At 41.0% G+C, this 26,101-nt stretch overlaps 1 protein-coding gene across 6 annotated transcripts in view; it reads right to left on the reverse strand.

Annotated features, from left to right (window-relative positions):
* The window catches only part of SLC4A7 (solute carrier family 4 member 7), an 83,740-nt gene extending 58,189 nt beyond the window's left edge, over window positions 1-25,551 (reverse strand). For 2 of the 6 annotated variants that reach the window (XM_052692222.1, XM_052692221.1), the window contains exon 1: window positions 25,359-25,551. In XM_052692222.1, coding sequence (XP_052548182.1) covers window positions 25,359-25,406 — 48 coding nt within the window. In that variant the 5' untranslated portion in view covers window positions 25,407-25,551. Of the gene's footprint in view, window positions 1-794; window positions 919-25,358 lie in introns of those variants that run through there. The other 4 variants (XM_052692220.1, XM_052692218.1, XM_052692223.1 and 1 more) reach the window with 3 other exon arrangements.
* Between the last annotated feature and the right edge of the window lie 550 nt (window positions 25,552-26,101).

Genomic DNA, 26,101 nt, shown 5'->3' on the forward strand with positions numbered 1-26,101 from the left:
ACGTGTAAATGAAATGCTTGTTATGTTCATAAAGGAAAACAGAAAATTTAGCAGTCTTCTCATAAAACTTGCATTAAATAATTCAAGGATTTTTAAAGGCTTACAGCTTTGGAAAATTCCACCCCATATATGTTAGTTTCCAGGGAACTATAAAGTAGCAATCCCCATTACCTGCTGCACTGCAGGTAAATATTAGCGATAAAGACTGCCTTTATGAGAACAAAGCAAAGTTCATAATGCTGGCATTGATGTCCACTGCTTCACTGCAGGAATCCCCACAAATGCATTTTTATAGCCATGCTGCTCAAGTCAGAAGAAAACACCCAGGAACATCTGACTTGTAACAGAACTCATTGCATTCGCTGCCGTGGCATTTTTGGGGAGGAGGAGGGGTGGGAGTGGTGGCATGAAGAGGAAAAATTAATTCACTATTTCAGGAATAGAAACTCCCCTGCTACCCTTGCACAGAATTACTCACAGCCACAGTTGGTAACCTTCAGATTAAGGAAAACTGACTCAAAACAACACACACAAAACAATCCACTCTCAAAATCTGGTGGTACGCACTTGTGCTTGTACAAGCAAACCTTCTTTCAGTATTAAGCCAGTTACTACACCTCAGCAACTCTACACAGAAATCTCTCCAACAGCATAGAAGCACCGCTGCTTCCAGTCTGTCTTACCCCATCAGACCTTTCCTTCACCAACAGGATAGCGCACAGCACTCAGAGAGCAAAGCCCTGCACCCAAACCGACTCGCACCCTTCGGGAGCCACGCACTGCTGTGTACATACATGTTGCACTCTCTTCCCCGGCGGAGCTCCTTCCATGCTACCCGCAGTGCCCTCGCACAGCGCTCCCGGAGCTGGGCGGCCTCACACAGGCAGCTGCACGTACAGGACTGCCGCACGTCTGCAACTCACGCCTGCAACTCACGGGAGGGCCCAGGGGAACGGCTCCCGTCTGCAGCCAATCACACCTCGCAGGCCTCCCATCTCCCAGGACGCTGAGGGTCGCAGGGCAGCAGAAGGAGCACAGCGGTGCGTCTCTGATTCCTGCTCAGAGAATACCAAAAAAGGAGCTGAAATGGAGCTTGGGACTTTGCATTTTCTGCAGCAGCCACAGCTGAGGACAGCTACAAGGTTATATTTCCATGCTGATCCAAGTCTTCCTTAGCTCTATGAAATGAAATGTACCTTGGTTCCTAGAAGTCAAAACATCAGCTAAGCGCGTTTACAGCCATGTCACCGACCCTCCACTGAGCACTCATTCCAAAGCAGTTTTTTTTTTCCTGACATAAACCTTATGTTCTCAATCTGCAGAATGAACTAGGGATAACCAAAAAATCCTCGTGCAGTTTGCTCCCATTCTAGTAAAAAGATGTTCACCAACAAGTACGTGTGTGTGTGTGTGCGCGCAAGCCTTTTCTCCTCCAAGCTGCTAAAGGCCCTCTTTGCTGCTACACAGATGACTGAACAATTTAATAGGAAGAACAAAGGTAATGAAGGGAGCAGACATTCTCACTCCTAGTTAGGTCTTCTCAGCTGAGCACCCCAACCACACCTATGCTGTCCTGGATATAGAGCGCAGATATCTACAGTCCTTCAGCTGCTCTGCTAGCAACATGGCTATGCTGAACTGTATTTCGGGGTAGCTCTCCTGTATTTTAAAGCAGCCTTCCTTAGCAAAAACCTGTAATAAAATTATTTTAATTTCCACCAAGAGTGCAAGGTAGGTTTCCTCTGGGTGATGTGAAAAGCCATCTACTCCTTTGGGGCAGAATACTTTTTTTTTTTTTTTTTTGAGGTGGGGTGGTTGGGCCAGTAGAAGGGTTGGGCCACCCCTTTATTGTTGGAATTCTGTTAAACACAAAGAATACTTATTTGGTTTGGGAATTAAAAAATAGAAAAAAAAAAAAAAAAGAAAAAAAAAAGAAAACTGTTGCAGCAGTTTACTGATTTTTTTAAAAATTATTTTTTATTTTTTGTCTGTAGTCAAATGGTTCCCAGTTAACAGTCACTCAGCCTTGGAACAAACTAAAAAAACACTCCGAATATCTCTTCCTTTAAAAAGAAATAGAAAACAACATACATGTAGAGCCATGCTCAAAACCCAACGCTGTAAAGATTAAACGGGTCTTTTTCAAACAGACTCAAGTTTTCATCTTTTAAGTCTCATAACAAAATACTTTGTGGATAAAAGTCTGCTCTCACCTAAAAGTAAATACCAAAGTTTTACTTAAGATGGGAAGTTATGCAGTAACTCATAACTGCAACTGCCTCAACATGCTTAACTACAGAAAGAACTGTTCCGAAACAAACTGAAGCCAACTATACCCAAAACTATCCTGTCCTTGAACGTGTTCAGTGACAACAGCATGAGAACTCAGAGCTAAACTATTTGTGCTACAGCAACCTTTCAACCACATATCTGATGTTCCACATGATTCTTTATTAAGTGTATGAGGGCTTGGTAGCTATCATAAACATTTTGTCCATCAGTCTTTCCTCCTAATTTTCACTTTCAGACCTGTTCAAGGTGCATTTCTTGTCACTTGTTACAATCAGCTTCTGGATCAATTATCAAAATATCCCTTATCACATATTATCATTAATACATCAACCAGCAGGCCACATCTATTACTATAGCCACAAACTCTTCTTTTCTAACCTCTAAATTTTTCTCTTGAGATGACAGAGCAGTTACCAGCCCAGTCTGTCATGCAGCGCCAGCAACCTGCTATCCAGGGCTTCTGCTTCATCTCCAGGGCTCTGCTCTCAGCACAGGCTCACACATGGCTGTCACACTTAGCAGATAGATATGGGCACAAGGAAATTGAGAGCTTGTTGGAGGCCACAGTGACATATACACTGTGGTACATCTAGGATAAGGTTTGTATCGTTACTTTAAAAATTTCTCCCTCAGAAATAGGATTTTTGAGTTGCATCCAACTCAGCCCTTCCCTGTAGAAATCATACAAGTCATACAAGGTCAACTCTATAATCTTCTTGAATGTAGCCCATACTTGAAAGAGCATCATCTCTCCCTTTTCAGTTGTACCAAGTACCACTAAAGATGGATTTGTTCAGCTTCTTTATTATACAGGAACCTACTAGCCTATACTAAGCAGAGTTCTCTATAATACCAATTAAATACATTATTCCTCTTAGTAGACATAATTCTCTTAGCAAGGAAAAACAGAACCCGTGGTAGGCAGTGGCTCATCATTTAACAAAATGAAATCACTCATAAAAATAAGGGCTTGACTGCATACAAGAATTTTTTAGAACACAACTTCCACAAAACAGCTAGATCACAAGAGGTGCATCTACACAGCGCATGTCAGCTTGCTTTACTTTGTATAGGCACGTACTCACTATCTGTGTGTTTACAAAACCACAGCAGTGTTCTGCGCTGATACTCTCTGGTGTGCTGCCCTACTGGTGAACTCTGGGATTTCTCAGGCTGCTGTAAGCCACTGGGACCCAGGGCATCACGCAGGCTGAGAGCTGAACTCTTGTAAAGTTGCACAATCACACACCATTGGGAGTGCTGCAATTCTAGTACCTAGAGGATAATACTGAAGGTTGTAGTTTGAATAAACGTCAATGGTGAGATTACTATGCATTCCATCGTATAGATTACTTTGTTACTCATCCTGAATTTCTGATTTGGATACACAACACGAAGTTGAAAAAAAAATTACGCCACATTTTAGAGTATGTACTTTCTGTACTCAGAAATATCCTCCTGTAGAGATTGATGGAAGAAATTCCTGTTCAAACATAACTCTGTCAAGAATTTTGCTTTCACATGTATGAGCAAGTGGTCACCATGCAAATAGCTTTGAGCTAGCTAGTGCTTTTTTCTTATTTCTTTTTTTTCCTGGCAGGAGGATGCTTTCCAAATTCAAAGCTACTCCCTGTATATCTACAACATGTCTCTCAACAGTCAGTTTTACATAAGTTTGTCTCTAGGCCTTTTGGCAACATTTTTGACAGATATTCTAGTTTTCCTTATCTTAAAGTAGTCTCAGATCGCCACCTAAATCTACAAGAAGTACGAACCAGAGCTGTTTCAACACCATTAAGACAATCTAACCAAGCTCATATATTTATGTTCCATAGTCACTTGTACAAACATGAAACATTCATCCCCTAGAGTAATAGATGGCACAGAATGAACACTAGATGAGTCCAGATATGAAGCAACATAATATGGGACAGATAAAATTAACTGGTTTGTACTGACGTTATTTGAAGTACACGCAAACCAAATTCTTATCCTGACTGTAAATTCTCAGGCAAGAAAAGAAAAAAACAAGGGACGGATCCATGCATTCAGTTATGACACTCTCAAATTTTATCAAATCGAAGTGCACCCACATAGAACAGCTCCCATACAAGATCAAACATCAGCAGATAACACATAAAATATTACTCTAGGAATGTTGTAAAAATTGACTAATTATTCACCTACACGTTTCCCTTGACATAGAAGTAGATCATGAGTCTCACAGCTCCCATGAATCTGAGGCCTAACTCTTCACCTTCAGCTTTCCCTGTCTTTATTCATATAATTGCATCCCAAACAAATATCTATGTGATAATTCACTGATAACACATTTACTCTTACACTGATGAACAATTTTACCTGCAAATCAATGTACAGCAAGCTGTAGCATGAAGGTAAAGCAATGATTAGAGATTCTGATAAAGAAAGAGGTGACAGTTCCAGCAATCCATGTGCATCCTAGTAGCAAAGAGGACAGTAACAGAACACTGTAATTCCCTTTCTTGTGATAGTGCTGGCAAACATGGGAGCCAACAACATACCAGGCCAGGGTATTCAGCAAAAAGCCAGCCCTAATAACATTTTGCCACTTCAGCTGTGAAGTCACTGCTGCCAAGTTGGCACCAATGGCATCAGGACGGTGTCTGGCCCAGGTGGCAAAGACAGGACCATGGGGGTATTTCCAGCTGAGATGGACATGCCCTGCAGAGGAGCCCTATCCTAAAGTTGGATAAAATCAACTCAGCTCTTGATTAGTTTGGGTAAAATCAACAGTTCAATGGACAACGTTTAAGAGAAAAAATCTGACAGATCCAGAAAATTAGTTAGGAAAGAAAACCCACACCTCTTCTGAATCCACACCACCCTTTTTCTGAAGAGCAATCATTAAAACTAGACTTCGTAATACTTAACTACAATATTATTTTTTCTTTATTCAGTAATCATGTAAACCAATCTACACAGTGTTTCCAAGACAGATGCACACATCACTCTTTTGAAGAACAAAAATTAACACTGTAGGACTATTACTGAAAACTCATGATTTGAGTGGCTACTTAATGAAAACTGTCCATGCATCCAATAGGCAAATTATTTGTTATCTGATTTAACAAACGCTTGGAATTCTCTACTTCAGACAATGTTACCATTTAAACTGAGTTTTAACCAGCCTACTACCAAAAAAAGGTGCTTTCTTAAAAATTTACCCAAACCACATAGAAATGTTTTTCATCATTTTGGATAAGCAATATAAGTTATCTGTCTTGTTAATACAGCAGTAAGATCACAGTATCATGCAGGTTAATTACTGTGCCACCACCCAGTGGCAAAAATATTGGCTTCAAAAAGACAGATTTCAAGTCAAATTCAAAAATGGAACAGAATTTACACAAGTTTTTATTCTGACTTCTGGAAGACAGGCTATTATCTAGTTTTGCATAAGGTCTACTTGTGATTTACCAACACAATTTTCTCATATGGCAAATATGAACTTTCAGAACAAGCCTGCTCCAGGCCTATGCTTTCCGAGATGCAATCATGGCAATTCTGATCCAGCCTTACGAACCTTAAAGCTTCACTATGTCAAACTACACCCTTTGGTACATACTCTCCTCCTGCGTTCTCTCTCCAAACTGGAAATGAGTTTTGAAAGCTTTAAGATGTCCTTATGAACATGAACAATCCCATTAAACGTCAGAAAAATAAAATGCTAACTTAAACACACAGTAAACCAAACATTAGAGAAATGAATCAAATCCATACTTCGCACTGGAGACCTACACAAAAGATCTTCCATCAACATGACTCAAATATGCTGTATCCAATGGCTTCAAGCACTTTGGCCCAGGCATCTGTAATTCAGTATTTTAGAGCCACTATGGAATTTTTAAATATTATCAGGAAAAATGCAAGTGTTTAACCCCACAATCGCAACTGCACTTTATAGCCAAGTCAAATTTCTACAGATATTAGACAAGGAAGAGCAGATAAAACAAAAAAACTGCATGGTATTTTCTAATGACTTAGATACCAAGTCTCCAAAACAAGAATATATTTCCGGGACTATCAAATCTGTAGAGAAATCATCTATCTGCACAGAAACAAACATCTGCTTTTACTGTGACATACAAAGAAAAAGTTAACTACAGCTTACAGCCATGGGGACGTCACTGCAACAAGCAAATTTCTGCCACCAGATAACTTAATTACACATGCACAAATAGCAATGTAAATGTTTAACCATGGTGTTAGGTTTTTGCTTTTTTTTATTGGTGGGAGCAGAAGGGGTTATTAAGGGTATTTACAGAGAAATCTTCACTTCCATTAAATGAGTTATATGAAATGAAATTTGAGATATAGGAGAAACAACAGTTAAGAGTAGAAATACTGAAACCTTCCCACCAAAAGCCAAAATCAACAATTAGAGAAATAAACAGAAAGAAAATTGAATATTCCTGCCCTCTGGGCAAATCCCCATGCCTATAATGATAATGTACTCATTTGCCTAGGTTATAACCATATTATAAGCAACTTCCTACTCTATTTTTCTTTTTATTCAATGTTATTTTGCCTAAGTTGCTGTAAGTTGGTTAAGTAGTCAAAATCAAATGAGGTTGTACCAACATGGCACTCATCTTTAGTAGAAAACAGTACCTTCTTACTGAAATTTTAATCACCCTTGAAGAAAACTAGATATTTTGGGAAAGACAACATCACAGCTTTTGGTGATCTAGGTGTTCTTTTCAGAGCTTTTGTCTGGGCTGCAATTCATTTAAATAAAAGCAGTAGATTTCATACTCTGACTTTAGGAACCATTTACATTTCCTCAAAAACAGATTTCTAAAAGATTTTAGAAATTTCATAGTTTCCTTCCTTGAGCATAAAAAAAAAAAAAAAAAAGAAAAAGAAAAAGAAAAACCAATACTAGCAGATGTATTACTAAGAAAGGAATATAAAGAATAATAATGTGTATTCGAAGTTTATTTCAATTTCTGACTGACCCCATATGATAAATGCTTTTTTTTTTTTTAAATAGCATGTAATGTTACCAGCAGCTTATACTCATTCATACACGCACACGCACTCCTAATCAGCACCATCACTAACGCAATCGACAATGGAGCTATCTGTACCGCAATGCCGGACTGAGAACCACCACGTCAGCATGCTTCATCTCTAGTCTGGATCTTAGTTTGAATTTAGAAGGCAAGCCTCTATGGCTAAAAGCTCTGAAAGAATTAAGAAGCATTAGGAGACAAAGATAGATACACAGGTTTAGAAGATGCCATTAGCAGCACTCACAGATTGTTTATAACAAAAAGGGTGGAGGAAGAGGGTGGAAGAGAGTTCAGAAGTTTCCTGGAACTCACCCCTTTCCTTTTTCTTTAAATAATCATTTGCCTACTTTTATAGTCCTACATCCTTATTGGCATTTTAAAGCAGTATTATATTCCACAGAAAAGCTTACTCAAGCAAAGAAACAAAAAAATGCAGTTAACTACTCAAATATTTTCTAGACGTTGCAAATTAACCTCACTAGACCAGAAACCTATCAAGACACTCATCAAACTATGCATTTAATGGAAAACACAAATACAGGAAACACATCTATGCTTACATTGCTAAAAAATCAAGTATTCTTAACCTTTCATATCCATTCTAAAGCACTGACTCAAATACATTTTCTCGATTCTTATCTTTGTCACCAAGATTTTATGGACCAAAGGCTACAAAGATGCAACACAAAATATCCTCCCTTCAAGCAGTTTTTACTGGAACTTTAGGAAACTACAGAAGAAAAATATCAATATTTTTCAAGAAAACAAAATCCACAGCTGATTCTCAGAATATTCTAAAAGAGATCAAATCCAGAAGCCTCCACTAACGTGTAGTTCTGTTACTCACAAATAAAATTGTGACACATAAGTATTCACATAAGAATTTCTGTATCAAGGAGCATGAAGGTGATGAAAAAGCCACTAAAGAAGGGCAGCAATCAAAGGAGTTACAATTCATATCTGCATGATACTAACAGATAATCTAAGAAGAACATAACTCTTCCATCCTATACTTGTCAATTAGAGACCACTTTACAAATGCATTGTGAGCAGGCCTTGAAGTACAGGCTCTCTCCACTATAGTAACAAACTAAAAAAAAAAAAAAAAAGTATTAATTAAGTAATTATCATTTAAAACCAACCCTCAGCTGGAAGGGAAGACAGATTGTGCTATGCTCCAGACTTCTCAGTTCTGCAGTAGCTATACGCTGGGTGGCCCTTTCTGAGTTGAAAAGAATACTTGCTCGTTGCTCTGCCCCTCTTGTAGGGTCCTGGATACAGGAACACATCCAATTATTCAGTTTAAAGCAAGTAAATCTGGCACTGCTTCATTGTATCTAGTCTATTAACAACTTTGAAGAAACATCTCCATTAATAAGATAATACTAAAGACAAAGGGAAAACAGGATTGTTTTCGTAATTTTCTGATATTTCTCCTAACAAAACTGATTTATTGGGATCTAAGGGGTTTAGAAACACTTTCTTCAGTAATACAGACGGCACCAAACAGGGAAAACCAAAACTTTGAAGAAGAAAAGTTTACATCCAGGAGATCATTTTACAGCTCAGTTTTCACTTCTATCTCTTTAACATCAGGCCACTGGAAAGCTGCTGTGGGTCTCTGTGTAGTTGCTAAAGAAATAAAGCAGGCACTTCACTAGTAGCTTAGCAACCCATGTGAGAGTGAACCAGAAGAGTAACATGTTAATTCTGTGCAGCTTGAAAGAACTCAGTGTTTAGATATATACAAAGCAGTATGCAACACCTAAGTAGAACTGCAAGCACTCTCCTTCCAACTTAAACACAGGGGCATTTGTCTGCAGCCACCAACGGAAACTCCACTGCTGCAACACAAGTCACTGCTGATCCTTGTAGGTACGTGGAGAAAACACCAACTTCTCCGGAGTCTCAAACCATTTTCTAGGGGAAACATTCCATAGGACTCTTTTCACATCGCTGCGTACAGACTCGCTCACAAAGAACAGTACACTTAGTGACAATCTAATTCCTTTGAGGCCACCCGTCAACAGATCAGGCTATGGATAAAAGCCAAAGTTTTTTCTAACAAAGAAAAGCATTAGATATTTTACGCCAAAGCTGGAAACCAAAACAAACGGGAAAGTAAGAAAATATCCCTTGCCAAGGGATATTTTCCAAAACTTACCTCCGTTTCTAGCTGTTACACCTGAATTTCCCATAGAACTCTGGAGAAGGACCATGAAGGGCCTCTCATGGAACTCTCATGAAGGGCCACAGAAGGACACACACACACACAAGCTCCCCATCACCTGATATCACTTTTCACAAGTCTCTTCCTCAATCATTATCTTATTTTAATGGTTCCTATATAAGCAACAGGAGATTGAAAACAGTTCCTCAATTTGCTCCCTCCTCTTCCCTCCTGTACTTTGCTTCAGGAATACTACCAGATTCAGAAGATGTTTATAACAGAATCAAAGAACTGTAGGAACTGGAAGGGACCTCTAGAGATCATTGAATCCAACCCCACTGCCAAAGCAGGCTCCCTAGACCAGGTTGCACAGGTAGGCATCCAGGAGAGACTTGAATATCTCCAGGGAAGGAGACTCCACAACCTCTCTGGGCAACCTGTTCTAGTACTCCATCACCCTTAGTGTGAAGAACTTCTTATGCACATCTATGAAGAACTTCCTATGCTCCAGTTTGTGGCCTTCTCCCCTTGTCCTATCACTACACACCACTGAAGAGTCTGACCTCGTCCATTTGCCTCCCGCACCTGAGATACTTATAGATATTGATCAATATCTATACTTATAGATATTGACTCAGAAGAAGACTTCTGAGTCTTCTTTTCACAAGGCTGAACACACCCAGGTTGTTCAGCCTTTCCTCATAAGGGAGGTACTCCAGGCCCTTTACCATCTTCATGGCTCTTCGCTGGACTCTTTTCCCTGTCCTTTTTACACTGGGGAGCCCACAACAATCAATCATCGGTAAACGAAACAGTAAACTTGCACAATAAAAAAAAAATGGATATTTTTGTAGTGACACTTGAGACAAGAAAGGCAGTTTATCCTGTCTTTGCCCCAAGCCCATTTCATACTGCCAAACAACTGAAGCAAGAAACAGGTTCTCCATACCATAATGTTGTCTTAATGTTCACATTCTTGTGCCATATCACCAGTTATCATCTTGATCCTCAAGGCTTCAAAACAAATAGTAGCAATGCAAAAGTCACAAGACCCAATATCTCATCTTGGAAGTATGTGTTATTTATTCTTAAGTGAAAACTCATGCATGCTGTACGCATACATCACACTTCTTGAAACAAGCACAAATACAAATACAGACATCCCTTTTGTCACTTCCTTGTGCACTCAGTTCCACTACCTTCCCAAGCCAGAACCCAGCTTGGGCTTCCAGCAGCATCCATAGCAGCTTGCTCTGACACCTGTACTGCTATTGTTTAGATCTCTTGCCACCTCTACAGCATCTAAAACAAACTTATGTCTAGAGACAGTGACATCTTTCTCTAGCAGCCATTTCTGAAAACAGGCACACCTTTGCCTGGTTCCCTGGTGCTTCTGCTGCCACCAAATTCACCCTGGTTCTGGTCTCCCAGCACCTGGAAGTAGCACTTGTGACTTTCCCCTGATTGCAGTAGCCTCTTACGGCAACAGATCAGACTGCAGCTCCAATTGCTTGACCTGAACCACCTAACCAGTGCTTATCAAGCTCTTACAGACCTTTTCCAAGGGTAACTGGCAAAATAAATAAATAAATAAATAAATAAAAATGAAAAAAAATAAAAAAAAAATTGAGCTTCTTGTCAGGAAGTTAATTACCTGTGAATGCATTAATCGTCACTATATAATTTTGAAGTCTTGACCTATTCTTCTCCCTCTCCCCCACAAGAAACTCAACCACAGAGCTGCTTGGTATGGACAAGCAGATAAATCTTCAAGCTTTGTACACACTTCAGAATAATATAATCTGGAGGAAGGCCACCCGGTTTGACAGCTACTGTTAGTGTACAAATTCTCACCTTACGTAGTCTCCAGGTCTGGCGCATCATACTCAGACACCTGGGCCACTGCTACCACAGTGCAAACAAAGTAAGCATCTTGTCATATAACAAACCAGTGACTGTAACAGAGACAAATTAGTCACCCTATTTAGCAAAACAGCACATTCTAAATTATTTGCTGTATTCAGATCAGTTAACATTCCATAATCAAATTAAATTATGAGTTGCACCAACAGCAACAAGAAAAGCACACTGAAACTTCCTGTTTTCCTTTATTTTAAGATGTACAGGCCCAGCTCAACTCAATACGTAACAAAGAGCCTGGTACATACAGACTAGCTAACACAGACAGAACAGTCCACATAGCCAAGAGACCTCAGAGCATACAGACTAGCAATTGTATCTTTCCAGCTGCCAACACTGGACTGAGGGTTCAGCAGTGAGTCGTACCTCCATGCAAAGAAAGAAGAGGCTCAACCATTTCGCTACTACTCACTAACAGAACCATAAACAACCGCATTACAGCACAGGTATCACTAACTACACATTAATACACTGAGAAATAGCACAAGCTGACTATAATTTACAGATAATATTTTTCTGTTACAGATTGAAGCTCTTCATCTTCACTATGCCTTTATAACTGGGAAACGGGATTCACTTCTTTAAGATACCCTGAAAATCGGCACATTATTCTCATTGAGTAGATGGGAAAACTGGAAAACTTTGTTTTGGTTTGCTTTAAGTCAGAGAACTACAGGGAAAAGTAGAATTAGCAGTACTCAATTTGAGACATCTAACAATTTTTTAGCCTATTGTACGCACTCAAAACTCAGCATACAAGTAGTATATATTTTCTTTGGTTTGAGGCACGTGAAGTTTCTTCAGCTCTCTATTTGTATTTTGGCTTTCACTTGTATCTCCTTCACAGCAGAAGTAACTTACTCATGCTCAAGAATTTAAAATCTCAGAGTAGCACCATTTGTTAACACCAAATAGAATACTACCATCTTATTTCTCAATTTCTGCAAACCAACTGGCTACCTACCAAGCAAGAATGCATTGTACAGAAGTTGAGTTACAAAACTGTGAAATTTAATTGCATATAAATGGATTCCTGATTTAAGTATATTTAAGCATGTCAAACAAATGACTGAGAATCATTCGGGCATGGTATTATCCCATACCAAAAAAAAAAAACAGTTTAAGCTAATACTCTCCCAATATTTAATTTGCTCTTTCTTGGAGATCAGATGTTTATCTAAATTTTTTTTGGGTCCACTGTTCTGAAGCTTGAATCTGTAATTTCACATAGTTTAAATTAATGGTCATCCTAGTAACTTTAATGAAAAGCACTCTCAATTTTTGAATAAACTGATCTTCAGCTGAAGCACTAGCTGGACATATCTGAGTATAAAGCAAGACTCAAGAGCATCTGTCCTTCCCATATGCACATACACAGTTGTATGTTACAGTAAAAGCAAAGTTAATATAGCAGAGTACATTACAAAATAAGTACATCAAATTGAAACTGGTTATATTTTTAAAGAATTTAAATTGCAATCTCTTTATATAGCATCAGCAATTAGATGGCAAGACTGATGCCAAGCAAAAAAAGATGCCTGATATTCTTCCTTTTTTTTGACATGTGTACAATGGCAGTTTTGAAAGCTCAAAGATTTGCACGCACACACACAAAAAAAAAACCATTCAGAGAAGTTTTAATAATTTTCCTTGTGCTTACAATGTAGCTTTCCAGTAACTCTTATGAACACTTAATTTAAGCTGAAAAATGTCTCTCCACCCTATACTTATGTAACTATTTGCAAATCAACCAAATATTAATGACAAAAATATATGTCTGCTTAAATTCCTTTCTGGTATCTGACAATGGCAGGCAAGCCCAGCGATGTTAATAAAATCAGGTTGAAAAAGGAAAGGACTGCTGCTGCTCTTGCGTTTTATCACTTCCTTAAGTGAGTCATAACAATCATCTGATGCTATCTGTTTGTTTTTATATAAACAGTCTTAAAATGCATGGCTGGTGGAGTGCAGTTACTTGACAAACAGAAAATGAAGAAATTTACCATCAACAGCAACACCAACTGCAGCTATTCACTACAAAGTTTCTCACTTCCTTTTTCATACACTAGGTCTGCCTCAAAATACGTTTGACGTGTGAAAGAAACGTGTGTGCTTACACTCAAAATATACACACTTACACAGTAGTATATCCTCACAATAGTGAGGTACAAGCCAAAGAGGAAAAAGCATACAAAACACACTATCCCTAAAACAGTTTAAGTATAATCTTTTAATCTTCTTTTTTTTTTTTTAAGAGAAACAAAGAAGTAATAAATCTAGCAATAGTCTAAATAATAATCCCACCTTATTGTTTAGCAATCTAATTAAAGAATGTGCAATCAGTTCTTTGACTTCACGAATTATTCAAAGAATGCACAAATGTGTAATATACTCTTGGTTTGTTCCAGAGCAGCACTCCAATGGTAATTTGTAACCCTGTGGTCCAAAACCTTTCTTCCATCAGGAACATATTCATCATCTTCATATTAACAAAATACATTCCTGCTCTTCTTAAGCTTATTTTAATAGCCTTTGGAAATTAAATAAAGACATCCCACCTGAGTCTCAAAGCAAACACATACCACCTCTCTGAAAAGAAACCTTTGAGAGAATACACCTGAAAACCAGAGCAGGACAGGTTATTAGCTGAAAGACAACATCTCTCAGAAGCTACAGTTGTGTCCAAGTGAAGCAAATACAAAGAATCATAGAGATGGTAGTTTCAATGTAGCCACACAATAAGTAGCAAATACACATCAAAATTTAAAGTAGCAGTATCTTTTCAACTGTAATGGAAGCAAGAATGACTGCTATGAAACCTATATGGAAGAGATAATCAAGACAGAAAATTAATGTTCAAAGTAGATCAGGCTACTGCATGAAACCAGGAGGTTTTTTTTTCCATTCAGGCTCACAATGAAGAAACTCAAGCTCCTGAAACGCCTCAACCTGTCAAACTGCCCTTAACTTCAAGGGCTAATATCACAGTTGCTTAATGAGTCAGGTATAAGAACAGCTTTCACTTGATTTCACAACACCCCTTTCTATTTCAGAAATTCACAGTACTTCCTACTCCATTCTTAATTATGCTTCCATTACTTTGTTTTCAAGGTTTGTAAACTCTGTAGACTTTAAGCTTCCTAGCTTTTCAACCAGGAAGGCTGTAGCATGGAAATGACATGTAACAGACATCAGCAACCACAGCAGCTCCCAGATCTTCTGGAAAACAGAACATTAACTTCATTTTACCTATAAATAAATACAAAGCTTGTTAACAGAATTAAATGAGCTCTCAGATAACCAAAGAACACCCAGTTCTCAATCCATACATGTACTCAACACATACATACAGGGCCACAAAGATGATGAGAGGCCTGAAGAAGCTCCCTTATGAGGAACCGCTGTGAGACCTGGCACTGCTCAGCCAGAAGAGGAGACAGGGAGGATCTCAGCAGTGCTTATAAATACCCAATTGGATGGGAGTCAAGCAGATGGGGCCAGGCTTTTTGCATCAGTGCCCAATGACAGAACAATGGGCACAGATTGGAACTGAGGAAGTTCTGTGAAAAGTGAGAAAAACTTCTTTAATGTGAACGTGACAAAGTGGAACAGCCTGCCCTAAAAGGCTGTGGAGTCTTCTCCTCTGGAGATGCTCAAAACCTGCTTGGGAGCTCTCCTATGCAGTACGCTATAGGGAACCAGCTTTAGCAAGGGGGTTGGGCTAGATGAACTCCAGGGGTCCCTTCCAACCCTTATGATTCTGTGATTCTACGTACAGTGGAGTCAATGCACTTATCAGAGCACTTCATGCAGTATAACTTGATAGTAATGATAAGTCAGAATACAAAAGTTTACAGGTATAGCACAGCTCTTCTGGATGAACATTTACAAGTAGGCAATTCTGAGCAAGTATTATTACACCTATAAGATGTGCAAAAATAAAACTTCCAAACGTTGTATGAGCATAAACAGATGTTTATTGCTACACTCCTATACAAACAAGTGAACAAGAATGCCCCAGGTCCGAAATTTCCTTGTCTGACACAACATAAAAACCAAAATATTTCTTATTTGAGGACTGAAATGACTGCAATCCAATTTTATTCCACTGCATCCTGTAGAATCTACAAACAGGAACAACACAGTAATCTAAGATTGTACAAACAGTTGTCCAATGAGCTCGAGTTGTTAAGTGAAACAAGTTATACTTGCAACCAACACAGCAAGAAGGTAATATATCTGAAAAAGACTTCCTTATTTTCTTCTTACTTCTTTCTAGAGAAGGAAGGAGTACCGAAGTTTCAACCTATGACAAATTAGAGCTACAGACACTACAGAGTAGAAGAAAAGAGCAAAATTCTTCTTCCCCTACATGACAGCATTTAACAAGTACCACATTAAATATTACAAGGTAAGGCAAAGAAATGTGTATCAATATAAATACGTGACCTGGAAAAAGTTTTATTGGGTTGTTCCTCAATGAGCCAATATAAATATATATATATATATATATATATATATATATTATTATAATAAATATAATATATATATATATATTCATGAACAGAAATAGATGGTGAAGTTTATTAGTTTAAAAACATTAGTACAGGCACAGATCATCTCCCGGGGTTGAGTTAACAGAGGTAGCTATCAGATGTCAAAGCAGCCCATGTGGCATAGATACCAAGTGGCCTAAAACTCGCTGCATGGCAAAATCCCTAGCATAAGCTGGCACAATCATTCCTCACAGAAAACATTTCTCTTAGAAATCCTAAGAACTCCATCAGGAGAATGTCACTGTCCAGATGCTGCACCACAAGGAACAGCAGGTGCTCCTCCCCAGGGGCTGGTATAGCAGCAGCCTCATCTGTGGGAGATGAAGTAACTGCAGGATGGGATGACACACTGCATATAGTTAAAGATCAACAGCAAGTCCTTGCAGGTCTGCTGCTTGCTGGATGTTGGGATCTAGGATGTTTTGGAAAGATTGTCAAGGCTTATCCAGCTCTCAAAATACCACCCTTTGCTACTTACCCATGTAGTCATCAGCAATACTTCCAAAAAACTAATCATTATTGTTGAGTGAATCTAGTGTAAATAGTGCACTCCACAGGCAAGGGTGAAAAGGCCCATGTGGCATTCTCAGTCCTTCCAAAGATAAGCAGAAGGCTCCGGTTGGACTGCAAGCATCCACATGGTCAACATCTGATTTCCAGCATGACTTTTATTTCTATAGCCAGCTTCATTTCAGGATCAAGGATCCACCTGCTCAAGTGGGGCAAGAGCATCTTTGCCATCAATCATGTGAATAGAGCTTGATAGAGAAAGGCTGTCAGATTTCAGTGAAGACATGGAGAATCCTTAACAGAAAAGGCACTCATTCACTTTGTGATGGATGTGGGCCCATCTCAAGTGCTTGCACACCAATGCACACAGTATGGGAAGTAATAGGCTGACTTACAAGTCAGAGCTTCATTGAAATTACAGAGTAACACTGGAACAGCTAGCATAGCTGGAGTGCAACAACAGATGGATGAAGGCTCCTGAGGAAAGCCAGACTGGGAAGGCAATGAACAGGAGAGCAGAATTCAACTTGCAAGAAGTCGTGAAGGCCTGAAAATGGGACAGCATGCAAGAAAAGGCAACTTATGACTGATTTCAAATGTGGAAACAGAGTATGAAAGGTGGAAACTGGTGGAAGGAATACACAGACATACAGCTGTGCAGGGGTAGAATTAAACAAGCCAAAGCAGAGCTGAAACTAGTAGTTGGTATCTAGAAGTTGAAACTAGTGACAGATGTGGAGGGCAGTAAGGGAGGAAACTATTTCTTTCTTTCAACTGAAGTTATAGAACAGAAGCAGAAAATAAGTTTGTACAGGAAGGTTTTATGGCCCATCAGCATCTGCAATACATTCTTTTCTTACAAATGTAAAAGAATATCTGAAGATTTGGGGCTTTCAAATGTCAACTGAGTCTGATCAGTTAGCAACAGACATGATTTATTAGCTGCACTCACTCACTCATAACCCTGTGTGGAAGAAAAAAAAAATTTCAAGAAAAAAAATCACGTGTGTTCTGGATCTCAAAAGTTATACTAAGCTGAAGCACAACAGCCTGAAGGCCTTCACAAGGCAACAGAAATTTTGGTTTGGGAAGTTGTCCCACTCCAGAAAAGGAGATCTAATGAGATCCAATTGAAATTTCTCTCAAATACAAGTTTAACTTCTTTCTGTTCTTTGGTAACAGACATATACCACAAAACAGCCTGATTACAGATTCTCACATCACATGATAACTCTACTCTGCTAATGAAACAGTTGTAGCATTGAGAAGTATTACTTTTGTTGAAACAAAATCTCAGCTTTTTGTAGAAGGGTAAAATTTATAACATTATCTTTACCATAACCCAAGTATTTACAACCACTTAATAGTTCTACTCCTTACCAAAAAACAGATCCAAATCAAGACACAGCAAGCATATGTTTAATAGACATTAGTCATGGAAAATACAAAAGAATCAGCCCAGGATGTAAATGACTAGGAAAAAAATAATCTGTACCTTTCACTTTAGGGAAGCATAGCCTTCCCAAAACACACTGCCCATACACGTGTTCATAGTGCACATATGTTCTCACACTGAAAAACGATGATGGAGAAAAACAATTAAATCATTCAGTCAGATTGTCAGGCAAGCCTCCAGTTCTTCCTGCCTTAAAGCAGATCTTTACAGACACAGATCCCCAGTATTATAGCTATACTAGAGGAAAGTAGCAACAGCAAGTAGAATACATGGTTAAGCAGTAGAATTTCAATATACATCAGATGGTGGAATCATAAAAGACACAGTTCCATAGGTAAATCCCACATCCTCTCTTTAATATCTGTCTGCATGCCTTACCCACAGTAAGCTCCAGTTCATTTGGAGGAAGTACCAGGAATTCTGTTAAAGTAGGGCAATGGCTTGATGTGTGGAAACCTCTACTTTAGACTCTCTTTCACTAATAAAAACCTTCAAGTCTATTTTGAAGTTTAGAAACATTTTAGTATTGGTCTTAGCCATACTACCAATAAGACAAGTCTAGATGCCTTTCAGCATAACTACAGCTTATGAAAAACACTAGTACTTGGTACATCATTTGCTGAAAATGCAAATTATCAATGAGATGGAACAAAAAGCAAGCATAAAATCACCAACACTGAGTTAGAAGAACTTTCAAAATCCCTCACAGTAGGAATTCTGAGAAAAAGAAGACATACCTATAGCTCGCAAAATACCAGTTAATGAGAGAATTTGAAATGAAGACGTTAATAAGACCCTAGTCTTCAAAATTGCATTCATTAAGAACAGCGTTCAGAACAGAAGAGTTGAAAGAGCTGGGGAAACTGAAGGACTAAGTATAAATGCAGGTTAGACACTGGTTACTTCACCAACAGGATCAAAGAATCAAACCGTAAGAAAACCATACGCTTCAGAAAAGTGGTTGCTGAAAGACCATAGGAGGCTTGGCACCAAATACATTTGAAATGCTCCTGCTAAAATGAGACTTGCTAGAACTAATAAGCAAAGGGTTTGTTGTTGTTGTTGTGGGTTTTTGTTTGTTGGCTTTTTTTTAAAGGTTATAGGTTATATACTCTGTCACTGCCGAAATGATTAAGACAACTTGTGCCAATACACCCAGATAGGACAACCATTCCACTGGATAGTATTGAGTCAGTTTAGTTAAAGCACTGGAGTAGGAAAAACAAAATCTCAAGTAACAAAAGCATCCAGGCTGAGAGATACAATAATATGCATCAATATTCTGAAACGTTACTTCAGGTATCACAAGGTATACAAAAGCTGTAAGAGCTCTGCTCTTGTTAAAGTGGGTAACTTACAAAGATAAATGCAATGCTCTCAGAGCACAAGCATTCACTCTCTTCTACACACCCATAAAAGAGGAATAGTCTTCTTGCTGTATAATCCTAACATTGCAACTGGAAGAACAAAATATTTGGTCTTACCTGCAATCAAATAATAAAATAACCACAGGCCATACTCCAAATGCAAAATGACTGAGGAGACTTCAAAAAAAAAAAAGAAAAAAAAAAGTTTTTTAATCCTATGTAAATAAGCATGTTGGTATGCAAATAAAATGACTCCATCTAGTGGTTAAAAATACACATTTCCTTTGCCACAGAAACTGCAGCAAATTTTAATTCCCAGTGAAACACAAACTTAGAGGGTGCCAAGCACTAACACAAACTCTTGAACAGATAATCCCTTCTAATAACCACTGAGATATGCTGACAAGGTAGATTTGGGATGCTTGCATAATTGACATTTATTGCCAGTAAAAAAAAAAAAAAAAGAGTTCTAAGACGTCAGGATTGAATTCTTTTGTTTTAAATGCAAATGCTGCGCTCTTTAAAACTAGTATTTTAATGATTTCACCTCCTGCTAACTGTGAATTGAGAAATATGTATTTCAAAACACCTGTCAAATAATCAATATTCATCTTTGCATCCAGTCATCTACTGATATAAAGGGTGGTGCACAATGTGTGGTGTATTTCTCAACCTGCTGATTTATAGAACCTTTACTTGAACCTCTTCATTCATTCATATCATTATTTCAGAATATTAACTGGTCAACCACCTTAACTTTAGTAAATAGTGTGAAATGTAAATGTTCCTAAACTTCATCATTTCAGAATATGCTATACCAAACCCAAGACAATGCCTCAATTGCATGGATTTTACACTTACTCTACTCTGCATCTCATCTTGGACAACAAATTAAATCCACAGCAATTAAGCCTAATGAAAGCTCTCAAGTCTGGGGCAGCCATAGGTAACTTTCTAAGAACTCAAAAAGGCTGACAGCACATATAGGTAATAGCAGCTTACAGCATTCCTAATCCAGAAGCAATCACAAGCATTGCCTACAGGCCCACACGGTGCAAGCTGTACACACCTTAACCAAACCTAGAATATCCAATCAGCACAATACAGAAAAGCAGTCTGTCTATCAAAGTCATAGACACAAGTCAGAAAGGTCATCATGCCAACGATACTCTTTCTGGCCAGGGTTATTTAGCAGGGACATCACCACATCAGTGTAACCGTACTGGTTTAAATTGTTGAGAGCATGTGTTCAACCAGATGCCACAGACCCATGGGGGAGGAGAGTTCCCCGCACTGTGCTCAGTTATGCAGCACAGACATGCCCTCAGTTACCCTCATCTAGCCATAAAGAGAAAGCACCATATCCAGCTGTGTTAATATGAAAAAAATATATGTAAATCTACCAGCATAATATTCTCCAGAGACCTGTCATTTGATTTACCATCACAAAAGCCACATGTCAAATGGGAAGACTAGCAATTGCACCAAGAGGAAACTTCTGCACCAGCTCATTTGTAAAACAGTCATACAAGACACGTGTAAAGATGTGAAGCAGTCAATCCCATCAAAGTTAGTTTTACTGTACTGATGGTACTCACATTATTATGCATAAGGAACCACCTAGGTAAATTAAAACTTTAAACGCTTTTTAAAAGGAACTGTTTCCATTACAACAAAGTTACTGGGCTATCTGAAATGCAGTAACTGCACCAAAGCATGGTTCCAAAGTCACATGCTCCAGTCCAGCTGCCACCAAACACCTGTTTCTCCCCAAAATACATTAATATAAATGTATCTAAAATTTTTCTTGGAAAGAAAACTCAATTTGTATCTTTATTATTAAGCTGCAGAATTGTAGTTCACAGCCGATTCTGACAGGACTAATTTCCGTCACTTTGTGTATTTTTTTTTTTATTTTAAGAGGCTCTGATTTTTGTTACCCTATATTGCTGTAAGCCTTCAAGAGCAGTGCGCTCTGGCAGCTCAAAAGGCAAATGGGATCCTGGGCTCCATCAGGAGAGGGGTGGTCAGCAGGGACAGGGAGGTGATTGTCCCTCTCTACTCGGCTCTTGTGAGGCCCCACCTGGAGTACTGTGTCCAGGTGTGGAGCCCTCAGTACAAGAAAGACATTGAGATTTTGGAAAGGGTCCAGAGGAGGGCCACTAAGATGATCAGGGGGCTGGAGCACCTCCCCTATGAGGACAGGCTGAGGGAGTTGGGCTTGTTCAGCCTGGAGAAGAGAAGGCTGCGGGGTGACCTCATGGCAGCCTATCAATACCTGAAGGGAACCTACACCCAGGAGGGGAGTAAACTCTTCAAAAGGGCTGACAACAGCAGGACTAGGGGAAATGGATCCATGTTGAAGGAGGGAAGATTTAGGTTGGATGTTAGGGGGAAGTTCTTTACAAGGAGAGTGGTTAGGCCCTGGAACGGGCTGCCCAGGGAGGTTGTGGATGCCCTGTCCTTGGACGTGTTCAAGGCCAGGTTGGACGGGGTCCTGGGCAACCTGATCTGAACGTGTACGTTTGGTGGCCCTCCTAGGCAGGTGGGTTGGAACTACGTGATCCTTGAGGTCCCTTCCAACCCGGGTGATTCTGTGATTCTGTGATCTGTGATTCTGTTTTATCACAGATGAGAAAAGTTGGAGTACCAAACACTATCTAGTTGCATTTAAAAAAAGCAGTGGGATAAAAGAATGGACAGACTCCACTGCAGTGATTATGCATGTTGGTGAAGTGAGGCTGTATCTCATAAGTGCTCAAGCAAAGCCTAAAGTAAAAGCCTGAAGCTGCCATTGCAACATGATCACTGTTGATCAGTAACGTCTAAAACCCACTTAATAATACACATATAGGGCTGTTGAGAAGTAAAGGTACAATCATGCAGTCACTTCAGGAACAGCAGAGAAACGTGAAAGCTATCTTCAGTGCTATCTGGCAGACTACATTCTGTCATGTCGCCATGTCATGGAAAGCCAGCAAGAAAAGCTTTTTCTCCAAAAGGAGCCACTTTCAGTTGTTATCATAATACAAAGCAGACTAGTGATGAAAACACATTTGCTACAGCAGGGAAGAAAAAAAAAAAAGGAAAAAGAACACAACCACAGCACCCATTACTATTACTCAGCCATAATGCACAGTCTACCACTCTTTGCACCACGTATATCATAAAGGGGTCAAAATCAAACACTTGAGCAAAAAAGTTCACTTCAAAAAAGTTCACTGTCTAACCTGCCTTTCAGTCCACAAAATCTTCTTGTATACAAATCCTATAGCAGGTTTACCTGTAAAATTCCTACAGTGAAGAACCACCTCCTTTTGTTTGCTCTGAACCTAGCTCCTGTTGGCTTCATTTAACATCACACGCCTCTCTTCCCCCTCCATCTGCTTTCTCCACAGTAACTTTATAGAGCCTTAACATACCATCATCCCGTCTCCAAGTTATCTCTACAAGGCTGACAAGCCCTAGCCTGTTCAGTCAGTTCTCATCTAAGACCTATTTCATACCTTATTGCCCTTCAGTGACTCTTTTCCAGTAACAATAAGGAGAGGGGAGCAGAGCAGCTTACAGTATGCAAGGTATGAAAGAACCATGGATTTATTAATTCGTTATCTTTTTTCTATTGTATTCCTTATTCCTATCAGATATTCTGACCAGCAGTTTCTCTCTTGTCATAGTAACTACAGCAGAAATTTGTTTTGCCTCCACCTCTTGTGTACACATTGCCACCATGCCATCTCCTCAAAATATCCTATGAATATGGTGATTCTCATCTTTAGGATTGGACCTGTAATATAAAATAAGCAAGTTAAAAGGTGTTTTACGCTGCTGATGGAAAAAGTCCCATGGGAAGGGTGGGGATTGATTGACAGAGGTGCTCCTCCACCCAAGAAACAGCAAAGTTGCTTTTTTATCTAAGAATCTGACTTATCAAAAAGTGGAAAAAGAAAGAAAGGAAAGAAGCTACTCCCTTGACTGCGTTTCTGCATTTCTAAGACCCAGCACTTGATTCACACTTCCTACAGAGTTTCTGTCACCTTTCAGAGATGTTTATTCCTTACAACCTTGCACGTGTAAGCAGCTTCAGCAAGCTCTGCTAGCAGCAGTAACAGAGGCACAGGATTAGAAAAACTAAGCTTTACTGTCAAAAGCACTCATACTTGGGATTTAGTAGTGTTGTACTAAAGCTTCCAGGTACATACTAGGGACATGGTTTAGTGTATGTGGTGATGACAGGTTGACAGCTGGACTAGATGATCTTACAGGCTTTTTCCAACTTTAGTGATTCTGTATAAACTTCTCATAACAAATCCTTTGTTGCTACACTATGTAATTGCTAAAAGATCAGTGTATGTCCTGTTCTTTTGCTTAAGCCACAAGCTTCATCAGTCCTCCCTAGAAATTCTTTTTTTTCCTACTTCTTACCAATCTTTCTGTCCTCCTCTCACCACCTTTCTGACCATTTCACTCAGTCTCAGTTGCAGTCGCCTCCCAAATACCTACCCCCCTGCACTCAGACCAGCCCCTGCCTAGCCTCTGCTGATACACAGAAACCATCCTGGACCACTCCTCTGAACACCTCAGTTCCCAACGTCTGCATGAAAAGCAACTGCAGTAGTACAGCAGCTCATGTGGCTGACCCGAAAGCCCCTCCTTAATTTCTGGTACAACGGAGTCTAAGTGACTCCTGCTGGGCCTGACAAAGATGTGCTGGGGCACATTGACTTTCATGAGGTCGGTAATCCTCTTTTCATTAGGATTCACCTGAGGGTAACTATTAGCATCTATCACAATAGTCTTACGCACTGGAAGCCCTAAGGCTTTGCAATTGGCTCCACACAGCCTCATATCTCCCTACTGGACAGGAATGAGTGTTCTACTGCCAGCTGAGAAGTACCTCCTACAGAGAGGCAAGGTAGCTTTAACTCGGTTAATGGCATCAGCTGTTTGCTCTCACTGTGGATTTACCCTAAACAACTGGCCACGAATTTGGAATATGTTATTCTGACAGCAACAACGAGATGATGGAGCAACGGTCTGGAATAGATCTACAGAAGTGTTAAGAGCTGTGCAATTACTTTGATTTCTGAAGCCATCACACAAAGCTGATAAGAACACAGATAAGATGCACACCCTGGACCTCAGCGAGATGGAGTTCTCAGAGCTCTGTTACAACAAAGGAAAGGCACTGAGCACACTGATGTCACAGGAAGGCAGCACTTCATTTGAGTGTCGGTTTTGTCAAACATGACTCAAGTCTCTCCTTGAAGAGCAGTGGGCAGATGAAAACAGGACAGTTCTGTGCACTATTTCTCTGTCCATCACTGCCTTCTTTGTGTCACCGAACACACATCTGTCCTCTTCAGGCACCAAAAAGACGCTGCTGTGCAACACCTTTTTGGAAAGGGCCTCCAAGGAGGATATCAAAGCAAGGGCATAGAGACTCATTAACAAAATCCAGACCTTGAGTCATCTGAAGGGAGGGGAAATTACAACTGGGGAACCACATGCATTTTTCAGTAGCACAGGAAGTAAGGCAACAAATGTCTGCTTCGCCTCGCCACCGGTCCTGGAAGGAAGGAGCCCAAGTCCCGGCGTTCCATCCGCCCCCGCGAGCCCCCCAGGCCCGGGCCCCGCCGGGATGGCGCCCGGCCCGGCCCCGGAGCACGCGGAGGGGCACCCCGCCGCCTGGAACACCGGCGGCAGGAGCGAGACACGAGCCCGGCGGGCGCCTCACAAAGGCCGGGGCCGGGCCGCTCGCGGCGGAACAAAGGCTCCCGCCGCCCCGGGAGGGGATGCGGTGCGGAGGGCGCCGCGCACGAGGCCAGCGGGCGGCACACCTGCGGCCCCCGCCCCGCTGCCAGGGGCGTCCCAAACGCCCGGCACCGGCGGCGCCGCTTCCGCCTTCTTCCGTCGAGGGGCGGGAGGCACACGAGGGGTCCCCGCCGCCCCCTCCCATTCCCCGCAGCCCCCGACTCCGCGCGGCCCCGCGGCGGCTCTTTGTGCGCGCCCCCGCTTCCCCCACGTTACCGTGGTGAGCAACGGTCTCATCTGCTCGCCGGCCCGCTCCTCTTCCATCGCGGCCCCGCCGAGCTGGCCGGCAGCGGGTCGAGAAGCGGAAGACAGGCGGGAGCCGGGCGCCGCTGCCTGTCGGCGGAGGTTCGTGGCGTTGCTGCCCTCGGGATGGGGCGGCCGCGACTGCTCCGCCGCGCCGGGGGCCGAGCCCAGGCCGCCTCGCCGCGCCCCCTCCCCCCGCGCGGCCGGCGGCGCCGTCAGCCAATGGCAGGGAGAGCAGCGCCTCGCGCGAAGGCGCCCCCGCCCGCCGCGGCCCCCCGGGGGCTGGCTGCGCTCTGCTGCCCGGGCGAGGCCGGGCGGAGCGGGGCGCGGCGGGGCGAGGGGGCGGCGCGGAGCGGAGCGGCGGACTGCCAGCAGCCGCGTGGCCGCAGCAGTGCCGCCTCGGGGTTGTCCGGCGCGCCTCGGGGCGTTTTGCCGGTAGAGCTGACGTTTTCCATCCCACGTGTTTGCCTCCGGCTGAATCTTTTATTTCTTCTCCTTCTTTTTTTCTTTTAAATGTAGCCAAGATCATTTAGTCATTTCCAAAAACACTACTGCTTGCCCTTGTCTAAATATTCCAGCAGTCTTTCTTTCTGAAGGCTTGATACTGGTGTTAGTGCCACCATGTGCTTGTGGCTGTCTCTGTAGAGACTGACTCTGGTGTAAGTCCATAAAGAAGGGCTGGTTACACTTGCCTCAGAGAGACAACCTCCACGTTG

The sequence above is a fragment of the Tympanuchus pallidicinctus genome, unplaced genomic scaffold (assembly GCF_026119805.1).
Source record: "Tympanuchus pallidicinctus isolate F22 unplaced genomic scaffold, pur_lepc_1.0 scaffold3, whole genome shotgun sequence".
NCBI lineage: Eukaryota > Metazoa > Chordata > Aves > Galliformes > Phasianidae > Tympanuchus > Tympanuchus pallidicinctus.